We start from the raw sequence: 15,472 nt of genomic DNA, 5'->3' as shown, positions 1-15,472 counted from the left end.
GGCTATTACATGTATCTAAGAAGGAGAGAATGATTAGCTATACCATCTCTATAGTTCTTCACAGTAAGACTATCAACTCCCTTAGTCAAAAAATAAAACATATCCACAAAAGGGAGCTGGTGTCAGCTACCAATTATTAGTATCACACCCAAGAAAAAAAAGACATGAAAAGTATCACGATTATAGAGCATATACATGGCACTGACATTGTGGAACTTGTGGCAAATTTAAATTGAATCATAATTCTATTTGGAAGTTAGCACTGTACAAACAAATCTGGTTTATGGAAATGTGCAAAACAAAACATTTAGAGAATTTCTGTCTTCATCACTTTGAGCTACTACTATAATGGACTGGTAAAAGAACTCATAAAACATAGAGTAATGGTTCTTATTTTCTCTCTCACTTAAATCTGAAAAATAAAAATCTACTCAGATGACATTACCACTACATTAGGCTGTCCAGGAGTTGATACTGGAGGGATCATTGGCCGGGGATAAGATGGCCTGGCTGTGGCCCGTGGGGGTAAAGACGCTGTGGGAATGGTTGGCAGGGCTGGGGTGGGTCTGGATTCAGTGATCTTGCTCATCTGTTTCAACTGGACCAGTTTGAGAGCATCCCTGGAGATAAGAAGGGAGTTAGATAACCATGATTAGCAACCAGGAATATAAGAACTTTCAGAAAATGGAGGCCAGATGTGAAGGGAAAATAAAGAAATATACTGATGTCAAGGCTACAACGCAAAACAACTTGAGCTAGACAAGAAAATCTTGTCTCTCACCTGTTCTACTGATTCATATTTGTCCAATGGCTACAATATTTGCACATTTTAAAAACAAAACAACAAACAGATTTTATCAAAGTATTGGGTGCAGACAGTTACTTTTTAAAGGAAAATCAGTCTTTATTTCTGGGGGTGGTGTCTTTTGGTAGATGAGCAATTCATAAATTAAGCCATACCCTCATTCATGGTATTTGTGAAATAATTTTCATATAGCATTCAGAAAGTGTCAAGCTTACTGTACCTATGACTTTCATTAGAATATTTACTAAAGCATTGTTTATCCTCGTGCAAATTAGCTTGTTTATGGCCAGGAAATCATACCTCAAATGCTATCAGCACAATCTAATGTAATAAACCTAACCTATGGCAGCATTTAGAATGAAAAATAACTAAACAAGTAACAGACTTGCCTTTGTATTACTCTGCAAAACAAAGGTGTCTTTGTTTATTAAAAGGATATAATTAGACTACTATTCAAACTCTCAATCCATTCGAAGTTACAGTGGTATAAAGTCATGTACTTCCTTAAACAAAGCAGCTTTTTCAAAAATTTTAATCTGACAATTCTAAAGTACTTAAAAATGTTTTACATTAAAAATGTTTTAAATCTAAAAATTTTTTTAAATGAAAAAGGTTTTACATAGTCTAAAAACAACTTCAGGGTAACACAAATCTAAAGGCAAATTATATTTTTAAAATTTCTTAAACACAGTTAATGATTTGATATTATCACATACTAGGCAGAACCTGAGATGGCCCCAATATTCCTGTTCCTAGTGTACATATCCCATATAATCTCTCTTGAGTGTGGGTGGGCCTGTGAATATGATGAATGTCACTCCCATGATTAGGTTACATAACATGACAGAGGTGATGGATTTTGTAGACATAATTAAGGTCCCAAAGCAGTTGACACTGAGTTAATCAAAAGGCAAACCATCCTGAAAGGGCCAGACATATCAGATAAGTTCTTTAAAAGGAACAGGGAATTCCTAAAAGAAGAAATTTGAATGGCGATTCTCCTGCTTGCATTGGAGAAGCAAACAGGCATTTATGAACTGTCTATGGAGGTGACCTCGTGGCAAAGACCTGAAGGAGGCCTCCAGGAGGTGACAGCAATCCTTGGATGACAGCAAGCAAGAAAACAGGGCTCAGAGTCCTAGTACCCCAAGGAACTGAATTCTGCCAACAACGATGTGAACCTGGAAGAGGGCTCCAACCTTCACATGAGACCCTAGCCCTGGCTGACACCTTGATTTCAGCCTTGTGAGACCATAAGCTGGAAACCCAGCCATGCTGGACCAGGACTTCTGACCCACAGCACTGTTAGATAATAAGTGGGTGTTGTTTTAAGCTACTGTTTGTTGCAATTTGTCATGCAGCAATAGAAAACTGACACAGGCAGGAATGCTCTGTGGAGCATGCTCTGTGGAGCTTGGGGAGGCATCATAGGAGGGATCTTCCAATGTGTACTGGTACATTTTTAAGGAAGGAGAGTCTATGATTTTTATATCAGGTCCAGAAAGGGATACATGAACTTAACATTAAGTGCAAGTAAGTTACTTGTTTCAAAATTAAAGAGCTGACATTTAAGATAAGAGGTCAGACTGACAAAGAAATCTTAAAGCTTGTATCATCCTTGATCTTTAAGTACTGAAAGAGGGAATAAAAGTGGAAAAGTGAGCCTCTTGTGTATGTACTGTGGTTATGTTAATGTAATCTTACACCAGCCATGTGAGAGAGGTATTATTAGTCCCACTTTATAAATGAGTAAGTAGGTTCAAAGAGGTTAAATTCCATTTCTAAGTCAGTAGTTCTCAAGCACCTACTCTACTCTAGGTGTTGAAAATATAATGTTAAAACACTTCCCAACAAGGAGTGTTATTCTATAGGAGAGTCATACATTAATCAAGTAAACACATGAATCAATAGTGAAGAAAATAAAGCAGAGTAATGAGATTGAGAGTCATGAGTGAGAGGAGGTGTTACTTTAAAACAGGGCGGTCAGGGAAGGCCTGAAGAAATAATATTTCTGTGGATGGACATGAAAGAGCAAGTCTCAAGAACAGCTGGGAAAAAAGCATGTTTCTAGGCAGAGAACAGCAAGTGTAAAGGCAGGGAAATTAGGGCTTCTAAGAACAGAAGGAAGCCCAGCATAGAAGGAGGGCAGTGAACAAAGTGGAGAGGGTTTAAGGATGAAGCTGAAGAGGTAGGCAGCTAGGAGCTGCCAGGGCTGGGACCAAACCTGGGTATGGCCAACTCCAAAGCCTGTGTATTTCCTACTACCTTTCTAATACCTGTGCAGAGCATGCCAATTAAACTAGGCAGAGTCGGAACAAATTTTTCTCAGAAAAAAAGGCTAGAATAGAATTAAATAAGCATATCCCAGATTAACAGCAATTCTGTGACTGAATGAAGAATAGTTATCTATGCAGTCTGAAGTAGCTAAAAGTAGGACCTCCAGACAAAGGCCCTTCACCCACCACACAAAAAGTAACAGGAACAGGGCTTCCCTGGTGGCGCAGTGGTTGAGAGTCTGCCTGCCAGTGCAGGGGACACGGGTTCGAGCCCTGGTCTGGGAGGATCCCACATGCCGCGGAGCAACTGGGCCCGTGAGCCACAACTACTGAGCCTGCGCGTCTGGAGCCCGTGCTCCGCAACAAGAGAGGCCGCGATAATGAGAGGCCCGCGCACCGCGATGAAGAGTGGTCCCCACTTGCCGCAACTAGAGAAAGCCCTCGCACAGAAACGAAGACCCGACACAGCCATAAATAAATAAAAATAAATAAAATTAAAAAATTAAAAAAAAAAAAAAAGTAACAGGAACATAACTGGAGGCAAGGCTGGTTCTCCAAGGATGAGCCACAAACCTGATGGTAACGGCAGAAAGACTGAGTGTCCTGGGGAATGAGCTTATGTGCTCTTAAGGCTTTTTAACAGCAAGCTTACTCCTACTTGGAAGTTAATTTTAAATTTACTTATGATATTTATAACCCAAAGCACCATTTTTCCAGTTAACTGTGATAACATTTACATGTGAAGTAAATGACTGCCCTACAATTCCTGGGGATTTATGTCATGAGTCAAAACCTTGGCCACACAGATAAAACCTTGGCCACACAGATAAAAGTGTGAGCATTGATATAAGATAAGGCCTTTTGTTTTAGAAAAATGCCTTCAACAAAAGATATTTAGCGTTTAAGAGCTGTTACAAGCCACAGCCTAACATTACTAGTCCCCTTTCATCATATAAGGTAATTAAATACACCTCTCTAACAAAATCTATTATTAATCTGGGTTTTAAAGTTTAGCATCTGAATGGCATATACAAAACACATTGATTTCTTTATACAGGGATCACTAGTGTACCCTCAGTAATCGGTTAAAAACAAACCAACAAACAACAACAGAAAACAATGAACACTTGAGGAGATTAAAAAAATCTAAAATAATGCCTGAATACATTCTACTTAAAAAAAGGTTGGTCACACTAAATAGACATATTCTTATTTCACTATCAGCATTACTATTACTTACTATTTTTATCAAGAAAAGGCAGTTTAGGTTCATCCCTAAAAGTAAGTAGGAGTCATCAATCATAAACGAGCAGAAAATCAATTCTGGCCATGGGCTCACGGTGAACTTTTATTGCTGATTTTACACTTACATAGCTCATAAAGTATGAATGTTCATTATTGTTTAATAACAGCCAATAATTTAGTTTCTGTAATACAGAGAATGATTTTTAATGATTTCTGTCCATTAAGTAATTAATCAGTCTAAGCCCGAAGAATCAGGTAGATATTAAAAGCTATAAAAATTAGAGAAAAACTGATACACCATTCACTTCTGCTTTGGGCATTCACTTAAGGCAGAACCTTCTCTACCAGATCCCTTAAGTCGTTTGGGTGTGCTATGAATTAGTTTTAAAAAGAAGTATCACTGAAAACATACTAGACACGACTGTCATGCCTACTATATTTGTGATGCTGTGATATGAACACAAACATTAGCTACAAGTATGACTTAAGACGTAGATATGCCAATGAAGTTAGGCTATAGGCCAAGAACCTCCAACAGTGTCCCTGGCACTTGTTTTCCTAAAACAGTTACATGTACAGGCAAAGCAAAGTCTACATGCTTTTGCACAACATACACTCTGAGCAATATGCTTGCTTTCATGCAACATTAAAATAGCAAACATGACACTTATGGTTTTCTTCATAAATACAATGGGTCAGAGACACCTCCTCAGCTGTTGCAACTGACTTTTCTCTTCTACTTGCACTTTTAGTTGACACGGTAAGGAGGAAGGATGTCCCTCATTATTTCAAGAATGTGTGCTAAGGTATTTGGGGCGCAGCTTATGCTGAAGGCTGCAATTTGTCAATCTTACCAGAAGATGACATTTCTGTAGATGACACGAGGACACATTTTTTTCCAAAGGTCACCTCAGTGTTTAACTTAAAACAAGGCATCTTTAGTAGTATACAAAGTAAATATTCTCAATAATGCATGCTTTAAGGATCCATTTTCCTCATAAAATCTTTTGTAATACGTCATATTTTAAAGACCGAAGGTTGACCCTCTTATGGTAGGGAGTTAAAGGGCAGGGAAAGGACTGGGTAATAGGCAGACAAAGATAGCAAAGATATCAAAAACATAACTCTGTAATAGTGCTTCCTTAGGGGATCCAACAAGATAACACCATTCTGTCCTCCTCAGGAGATGTCAGACTACTATGATAACTTTCAACTTGGGTTTAAAAAAGATACCTGTTCATCGTATATGTATTAAGCACATACGGAAAGAGAAGGGAAAGAAAAAGAAAACTCTACTTCTTTACCCCACTGCTGTCACACCACTGATCTGCCCTCTAAACGGTCACTAATCACCAACTTCAAGAGCCTTTTCTCAGATCCCTTCCTCCTTGACTTATATCCATCTCCTAGATATCCTCCAACACAGAAATTTTTGCCTTCTAAAATGTTCACCTACTGATGATCTCAACTGTAACTATCACTTTATTATCTGTCAAACCTACGTCTCTAGTACCAAACTATCTCCCAAGACGCGTCTTCACCTCACTGATTCTAATATCTGGAATCTGGTTTGTCAGCACCGACAATAAGCTTCAAACCAAACACATTAGTTATTCTACCAAGACAAACGCTTCTGCAAGTCCCTTATTTCTATTTATGGGGCCAAAATGTCATCACCTGGAACAGAACCCCAAGTTCTTCCCTTGACTCGTTGCTATCCTGGTCTGTGCTCTACAATCCATCCTTTACAGGCTTCTGGATTTTCTCCTTATAATGCTGTATCCATCAGTGATCTCTCTTTTACATTCCTACCCACATTCGAGTATTCATTCTCTCTTAGCTAGACTACTTTATGAGCCTATTAATTTATCTCCTTACCTCAAGTCTTTTTCTGCTCCAATTTATCTTTCACAAATTTGCAAAATTGATCTTTCTAAGTTACATCTATGATTATTTTACATTTCACCAAATCTTCACAATTAATGAATTAAATATAGACTCTTTATCTTATCCCTCAGATATATATGGGTAAGTCTACCATGTTATAAAGAAAGTTGTTTTCTCCCATTTTTACAGAGACTTTTTCATAAGGTATGGACTGGTAGAAGATTAACAAAATTAAGATACAAGTAGTATATACTAGATAAGGATTAATGTGGGGGAAAAAACCAGGCTTAACTACCTACCAGGATTCTTTATTTTAATTTTTTATGGCTAAGTGAAACTTTTAAGTCTTTTAATTAAAAATCCACAGTCCAGCATGTTGCCTTTCAGCCAGGGGTCAGAATAGCTGATTTCCAACTCATGTGAGTATGGTGGCACAAACTTCACAGTATATGTTTAAGAAAACCACACACACCTGTCTGATTAACAAAGCAGTAAGGCTGAAGTACAGATAAATGAGGATATCTAAGAATTAAAGTGTATTGCTTTCGTTAAAAGAAATATCCAACAATAAACCAATGCTTTAATGAAGAGTAAAATAATACAATGAAAAGAAAAGTCACTTGGTCTGCCACTTAATAATTTCCTAACTTTGCTCTACCTCAACTTGTAAAAATTTCTGGCCAATACTACTGATCACTTTTATCAATAGTAGATAAACAGGGAATAAGCATATTGCTTTAAAACATTAACTCAATTTGAAAATTTAATTATTACTCTAGTAGAAATGTGGCAGACACCACTATAGCAATTTCACATTAGATCATATGCCTATTTGATTAACCTCTGTCTTCCTCACCAGACTAATTTTCAAAAGAGCAGGGGCCATCTTTTTTTATATATTCTTGAAAGACACAAAAGTTAAACAAATAGAAACACATAGTGTTCTTGAACAGGAAGACTCAACATCATAAAGATGTCAGTTCTCCCAAAGTTAATTTAAAATGTGATACAATCCCAATAAAAAGAACATAGTCTTCCTGCCCAACCCCACCAGCAGGGCTAGACAAACTGTTTAAAATTCATTTGGAAGAATAGTAAAATAAAAATAAACTGAGAAAACTGGTTTACTGAAAAAGAAGAGCAAGGATAGCTCTATCAGATTTTAAAGCTTACTATAAAATATTTCTAATTAGGAGTGTGGTCCTAAAAAAGTGAGGTACTAATTCACAGACAGACTGATCAACGGAATAGAAAAGAAAATCTAAAATGAGACCCAACTGCATATGGAAATTGCTTTGATCATACACGTGAGCAAAATCCAAATGGGTTAAGAATGAAATTTTTTCTTAAACTATGCTTCAGAAATTTAAATGTGATCGCATGATTATTTCATACAAACTTAAAAACAATATAAAGATTCACCACTCTGCACTCTAATTTTCTCCATTTATCATAATTTCTAAGGTTCTGGCTTAGTTATCAAATTAGAACTGTTTTTCAGGAGCGCTGCAATTATTCAAAAAACAACCCTTGCATAAAATACATTTTATGCTGACAAAAGCAATTAAAAGTACAAAAGAACAGTGTATTTCCTTTTAAGTCTTATCACTGAATAAGTCCTTCTTTAAATACCTTCAGAAAAAGATGATCATGATAAGTAATGGAACTGGTTATTACAAAAAGCACACACATACTCTTTAGTGAATATCCCCCGAGGGCCAGTGGCTGTGCCCTGGTTAGCATCCAGTCCGTGTTTTTCCAGAATATTGCGGGCAGCTGGACTTAAACGGAACCTAAAGAAAACATGAAAATTAATGGAACCAATTAACACTTATATTTGATTCAAATATATCTAAATGTCCACAGTTTTGCTGAAAATTAGAAAAATTAAAACATAATAGAGCTATAATGACTCCCATAGATAGTGACAGTCAAATAAATTAATCGTACTAACCTGGTCTATTTTACTATGAAAACATTTTCATACAAATTTAACTAGTTCTTATTTCAAAACACTCTTTTAATAAGAATAAATATTCATAGGGAGAAAGCTTCTATTTTGACTGATCACTTTTCACATGGCTCCTCACCACATACATCAGTAAGAAACTATGCTGTTCCTTCACGGTTTTTTTTATTATAGTAAAATATATGTAAAATTTACCGTTTTAAGCATTTTTAGGTGTTATAATTGAGTGGGATTAAGTACAATTACAATGTTGTACAACCATCACCACCACCCATCTCCAGAACTTTATCATTCTCCCAAAATGAAGCTCTGTACCAATTAAACAATAACTCCCCATCCCTCCCTCCTCCCAGCCCCTGGCAACCATCATTCTACTCTCTATCCTTACTAACTTGACTACTCTAGGTAACTCATATAAGTGAAATCATTCATCATTTGTCCTTTTGTGACTGGTTTATTTTACCCAGCATATCTTCAAGGTTCATCCATGTTACAGTATGTGTCAGCATTTCCTTCCTTTTTAAGACTAACATTCCATTGTATATATATAGCACATTTTAGACATATGGGATGTTTCCATCTTTTGGCAATTGTGAAGGCTGCTGTTATGAGCATGGGTATACAAATATCTCTTCAAGTCCCTGCTTTTAATTCTTTTGAGTATATCCAGAAAAGGAAGTGCTGGATAATATGGTAATTCTATTTTTAATATTTTGAGGAACTGCAATTCTGTTTTCCAGAGTGACTGCACCATTTTACATTCCCACCAACAGTGCACAGAAATACTAATTTCTCTATATCCTCAGCAACACTCGTTATTTTCTGTTTTGGGTTTTTCTTTCTTGTTTTTAGATAACAGCCATTTTAATTAGTGCGAAGTGATATCTCATTGTGGTTTTGATTTGCAGTTCCCTAACATCTTTTTATGTGTTTACTGACCATCTGTACATCTTCTTTGGAAGAAATGCACACTTGAGTCCTCTACCCATTTAAATTGGGTTGTTTTGTTGTTGTTGTTGTTGAATTACATCTTAACATATTTTTTCAAGTCCTTCGTATTTACATGCAAGCATTTTTACTTCATATATAAAGAAGAGAGGCAAACACAATTATGTTGATTCTATAGACAAGGAAACTGAGACACACACCAAAAGGTCACATGACTGTCTACTCTTCAAATAAGACCTTTAAGCCTAATAGCAAACACAAATAACTACACAGTCAGATTTTTAAAAATGAGTAAAACGGGCTAGATCCAGAAGTTTATAACTCCGAAAAGGAGAGGAACAAACGTGGCATTTTCTGCATTTCTGGGAAACAGCTCTAGCTGATATGGGCTCAGTGGTACCAAATCTTCAGATTTTTCAAGAGAAACTGAAATTTTAGATTTTAATGTAAGATTAACTAGTAACAAACCAAGTGAAAAAAAAATTTTTTAAATCACTACATGGGCCAACACTGTGCAGGTTCACAGGTCACCTGGTTTTTAAACTACACCATGGGGTTTCAGACCCATGTAAATTTCTAACGATGGATATTAACAAAATCACAGAGTATACTACCTTTGCAAAGGGGAAAAGACCATTAAGTACAAAGCATCCATGAGCCTACCTTGTGATTTTCATGGAAAATAAAGAGGAGTCAAGGCAATGGAGTCAGAAATACTGTGTATGATAATGGAAAGTTAAAACTCAGTACTTGGAACACACTGGCAACTTCTTCTAACAAGAACTGACAATGGTAAACGACTGGAAAAAAATATAAAAATGAAAGCGTCTGCATTTTTATTTATGCTCAAAAGCATTCTTAATAGGACCATTTTTCTAAAAAGAACTTTTTTTACAAAAAAAGGAATTTCATATAATTATAGAGAATATTAAAATAAATAAATAAAACATAATTTTCAGAGTCCATCGATTAAAGTTATGGAAAGCTAAAGTGAAACGATGTTTACTAAGTATCTGTGTTGTTACAGAACAACTGGACAAACTCGAGCTCTAATACATGTCAGAAACTCAAATGCAGGGTAGTTAGAAAAGGAATGCATGTTAAAATGCTAATTTCATTTTATATCAGCTATACATTTGAAACTGTAATTCACATTACAGTAATTAGGATTCCACGAATGGGAACACCATATGAAGTTTGGTACACTGAATTCCATTCTGGAATCCTAAAACCTAACTCAAACTCAGTGGGGACACAGACTATTTGTCTTTTTCTCCACAAGGTGTACAGGGCCTTCACAGCACCTGGAATATAGTAGGTATTCAATACTATTTGTCTGTGGAATAAACAATGATGGTAAAATAATCATTCCTAGACCTCAGTTTCCTAAGAGAAAAAAAGGGAAGAGCAGCAACTTCCTACTTAATGTACAAAGGTGTTTTAAAAAGGATAATGATTAAAATACTCAAAAAGTTGCTGTAACATTTCTTTTTTTTTTTTAAATAACATCATTCAAATAAACATACTCACTGCAGTTTTCCCGGTGTGTGTTCCTTTTTGACAGGGGTAGAAATCTGTGGTTCTGGTGAAGGGCAAGGCACTGATGGTTTTGAAGCTGGTGACGAAGGACCTATATCCTTGGGAATTTCAACATGTTTCCAATCTTCTCCTTCTTCAACTAGCAAACCAATTAGTGAACCTAGCCGTATATTTTTAGATCCTTCTGCAACCTATATTTTAAAAAGAAAATAATTGCAGAGATGGAAAGACTCATGACTTCATGAAGTAGTTTATTCCTTGGATAATTCTGTACCAGGTAGAAATCTCTCTTAACGTGAGCTAAAATCTGCATCCGAGCTAGCCTGCCTCCGCCTTTCATGTGCCTCGCCTACCTTCCCGCACCTACCCCTTTCTTCACCACTCTCCTCCTTCCTGTTACTGATTCTACCTCCTGAAAAAAAAAAAAACAAAAAAAAAACCTAGACTCTCTCCTCTTTCTGACAGGCTTCAAATATATAAGAGCTACCATTACCATCTTCCTTTTGATGTCATTCAGTACAAATCCAAAACAGGAGTTGTAGTAACATATCTTAACTATTTGTCTTTCCCAGACAGTTTCCACAATGGCTTAGAGAATTCCAAGATTTCATAAGGGGTTAACTCCTTCAAATAAGTCATATTTATGAAAATTAATTTAAAGTAAAATCTTTTCAGTAAACTTAGTCTCTGGAAAAAAGAACGTCCCATTGTATAGACAGAATTGGTTAACTACTGTGGTTAATAATGTTAAATATACTTTCCACATTTCTCTATATTTAATTTCTTCCCTGTATGTATATTTGCAAGACCTAAGAAATAAAATAAAAACCTCATGAATTTTCTGTTAAGTACATGAGAAACATGGTGGTGTCTCAGCTAACCACTTTTTCATAGATAATGCTAATTAAAAACATAAATAAGATCGAAGATGATTTTTTTAAACTCAAATATATTTTAAGCATTTCAGCAGCATTAATTTATAAAGAAAGAGTTGATTCTTATTTACTTATTAAAAGAAGTCCCTAGAGAACCTTCAGATGATAATATAAGTTCAGTACTGGAAGAAAACGTCATTCCTTCAAAGTTTTCTATTGTTCCCTTTCAATTACTTTAAATAAGGTTCATTAGAGATGTAATCTAATGAATAATAGAATGATAGACTGCAGGACAGTCACTAATATAGTAATTATAAGTAAAAGCGTAACTCTTAGAATGGGTTTGACATTTTCTAAGTAACAGTAATTTTCATGCTTATTAATATGTGCACTATTAAAATAATAAGGCATAAATTCTGAGAGTTAGGAAGCTTTCCAAGTTTACTAACTACTGATGGAGAAGAACAGTAAATATATATAAGAAATGGGTATATACAACTAAATCAGGATGTTTAATGAATTGCGGCTGAGGAAAGAAAAATGCTAAACAACCCAAGAACAATTTGTTTAGTTGTTTGTCACATACTAAAAAGTTTCACTTCTGTGGACTGCTCATTTTTCTTTACTATGTCAAAAAGATGAGTTAAGATTATTAATGGGTTAACACTTTTTCTTCTTCTGAAAATGTCTATTTACCTGCTTATGAACTGCTAACTCAAAATCACAAAGTAAAATGATCAATTTTCTTAAAAAATTGATAGAAAAAAGCATTAAGTGATATGAAGTACACTTGATGTTAATTCCTATCAAAACTGAACCAGAAATAGGATCAATATCCAAGTTCAAAGAACATCACTCAAATAAAAAGCATTCTTTAAAAAAAGGAAAGTTTTATTTTAAAAATATCAATAGGTTTCTAAAACCTGAATCAGATACTATATAGAATCTGAAACTGACACCTCACCTTGTTTCATTTACTACAATAAATCATATAAATGATTCCGTATATACCCTACTTATTGACACTTTCATAAGTGGGCAATAATGAGCATTTAGTATCATTTCCATTTTTACCATATCTAAATATCAAGTAAATTTTATTTTTAACTACTCATATTTTTCCATTAAAAAATGACATGATGAAACATGAAATCCAAATACCATGAACAATGATATACTACCACATAACTTGAACATATTTAGTTATAAGAAAATAATGCCTATTATAGCTCCATTTAAAGTCATTAAAATCACTATACAAATTTAAGATCACTTCTCTTTTTCTGTTCCCTTAGTGCAATAAGAGATCTTTTAGAGGTGTGCTAGTTTCCTGTAGACATTTGCTTATGTTGTGGTCAGCAAATATTTAAAATTGGTGTAGACTCAGTAACGGAAGAATATGCTCTTTTCAAAACTGTGCTGAGAAACCAAATGAGCCTCTGTTACTGCTCCCTCTGAGGTAGCACTGTGGGTGCGCTCTGCTCCGCTACAGCATCTGGAGCTTTGTGACACCTCAGAGGCCCAGGTCTTTTCCCAGGCATTTGACTTACTTGATCAAAATTCTCCCTTACTCTTGTGTCACTGATTTAATATTAAATGCAAGATTTTTACACTTAGTTCTGCTAAAACAGCCCATTAATGCTCAAATATTGGATCTGGAGTCTGTCACTTAAACTACTAGCCTTCCCTCACAGTATTCTATAGGCTCCCTGGGTTTCAATGCTGACTCTGCTACTTATTAGTTATGTGACCTTGGTGAGGTTTCTTTATCTCACCATGCCTGTTTCTTCATCTGTAAAATGGAAATAATAATAGTAACTACTTCACAGAACTATCATAAGAAATAAATGAGTTATATACAAGACACTCAGAATAGTACCAGACATCTAGTGAGTACTACATAAATTGGAAAGATGCTATTATTATGATTGCGGTGGTGTTTTCCTCCAAGTTATTTTTAAAACAAAAATGTACTCAACATGGATCAAGACTGAACTACAGAGGAGTGTCCCGATTGGGAAGAGCTGGAAATTCATACCAAAAGGCCCAGCATGAGGCTGGGTAAACAGCGACATGTGAGACATTGAGACAAACTATTTCTGTGACAAACTATTTCTCAATATACATATACCTATAGAGTCTGAATTCTATCCCTAGGCCCAGACCCCTGGTATGAGTCCTCTTTACCAGAGACATCCCCAAAAGCTGAAATGTATTATCTGCAAATGTGCTATAAATACAGCCCCCTTAATAAGCTCCAGTGTACCCAAGGATATGAGATGCTGAAGACACAAAATATCTACAGCAGTATTTCCCAACAGAGAAATTGTTTGAGAGGGTTCACTCCATTAAAGGTGCTGGTAAATACTGTCTGCTTTGATTCTGACATTAAAAAATAATCAGTAAGTTAAGAAATTATTTAAATATTTTTCTTCTTTAAAACAGAACAGTTTGAGAGCTGCTAAGTGAGTACTGAAGGAGCATGTACAATGGTTAGTGGAGATAAGCTGAGTCACATGACTGGCTTAGTTGGTTTGAAAACAGTACAGATTTTCCATCATAGTTTGAACCATTATACAGTTTTAAATTGTTTTTATTCTTTAATATATATATTTAACTTATATGCACAATGAACTTTGGTTTAAAAGGAAGACACATAGAAACAATGAAGCAGAAAACAAATCAATGACAAGCTAAAATGCAGAGGGGAGAAGAGACATTCACTAAGTCCTTGAATACCAGTTTGTCTGGTACTCAAGTGCCGGGCACTGTTCTAGCACAGTATTAACTCATTTAATTCTCTTAAAAACCTTATGAAGTGCTATTATTATTCCCATTTACAGATAAGGAAACTGAGGCAGAGAAAGGTTAAATAACTTGCTCAAGATCACAGGGCTAGTTAGCAAGGAGTCAATGCAGTGTGACACTAGAGACAACATTCAGTATGATCAGTACCCAATCTGTAAATTATATTCGCTCAATCAAAATGATCATACAGGGCTTCCCTGGTGGCACAGTGGTTGAGAATCTGCCTGCCAATGCAGGGGACGCGGCTTCGAGCCCTGGTCTGGGAAGATCCCACATGCCGCGGAGCAACTAGGCCCGTGAGCCACAATTACTACTGAGCCTGCGCGTCTGGAGCCTGTGCTCCGCAACAAGAGAGGCCGCGATAGTGAGAGGCCCGCGCACCGGGATGAAGAGGGGCCCCCACTTGCCGCAACTAGAGAAAGCCCTCGCACAGAAACGAAGACCCAACACAGCCATAAATAAATAAATAAATAAATAAAAATTAAACTTAAAAAAAAAAAAAATCATACAGCACCTCCAAGACAGTGCTACTATTTTTACAAAGAAGCTTAAAAAAGAAGAGTAGATTATAAATGATTTAGCTTTTAATTCATGGGGAACATAGACTCATTTACTACTTCAATGTCATTTACCCATTTCAGTATTAAAAAAATTAGAACTGAGAGTATCTCCCAATTAGTAGAATTTGCTCTGAGCTTTGAGAGGGTATTTTCTCAGTTAAAAATATTACAGTCTACAGAGAAGAATCAACTGAAGGTCTTACAACTTCAAATTTCAACCATTAACTTTCAAACTACAAAATGCAACGCTGAAGGAGACTGCAGGCAATTTAATAAAAAATAATGGAGGGGAGGAGGGAATCTAACAAAAAAATAAAACCTTACTGAAAAAATCCATTCTTTCGAAAACACCAGTGACACAGTACTGGAGTGAGAAACAATCAAGAAATTGACTGAATTTGAGGAACAATACCAAAAATAATTATGATCTGTTATTTTTGTAATATTCAGATGATCAATAAAGAGTTTTTTAAAAATCTGTTTTAATATCCATGGATGGTAGGTTTTAGAAAGAATTCTGTTTCTGAAAATTGTTTTGAAGAGTAACGGCTTACCAATAA

At 35.7% G+C, this 15,472-nt stretch overlaps 1 protein-coding gene across 1 annotated transcript in view; it reads right to left on the bottom strand.

Moving 5' to 3' along the window:
• PDHX (pyruvate dehydrogenase complex component X) overlaps window positions 1-15,472 on the bottom strand; it is a 75,513-nt gene that overhangs the window by 20,793 nt on the left and 39,248 nt on the right. The window contains exons 4-6 of the mRNA XM_068556372.1: window positions 10,661-10,860; window positions 7,908-8,006; window positions 446-620 (exon numbers count right to left, since the gene is read on the bottom strand). Coding sequence (XP_068412473.1) covers window positions 446-620; window positions 7,908-8,006; window positions 10,661-10,860 — 474 coding nt within the window. The remainder of the gene's footprint in view (window positions 1-445; window positions 621-7,907; window positions 8,007-10,660; window positions 10,861-15,472) is intronic.

The sequence above is a fragment of the Eschrichtius robustus genome, chromosome 11 (genome assembly GCF_028021215.1).
Source record: "Eschrichtius robustus isolate mEscRob2 chromosome 11, mEscRob2.pri, whole genome shotgun sequence".
Taxonomy (NCBI): Eukaryota; Metazoa; Chordata; class Mammalia; order Artiodactyla; family Eschrichtiidae; genus Eschrichtius; species Eschrichtius robustus.
The sequence above is the reverse complement of the archived record's forward strand: the minus strand, read 5'-3'. Positions and strand labels throughout refer to the sequence as shown.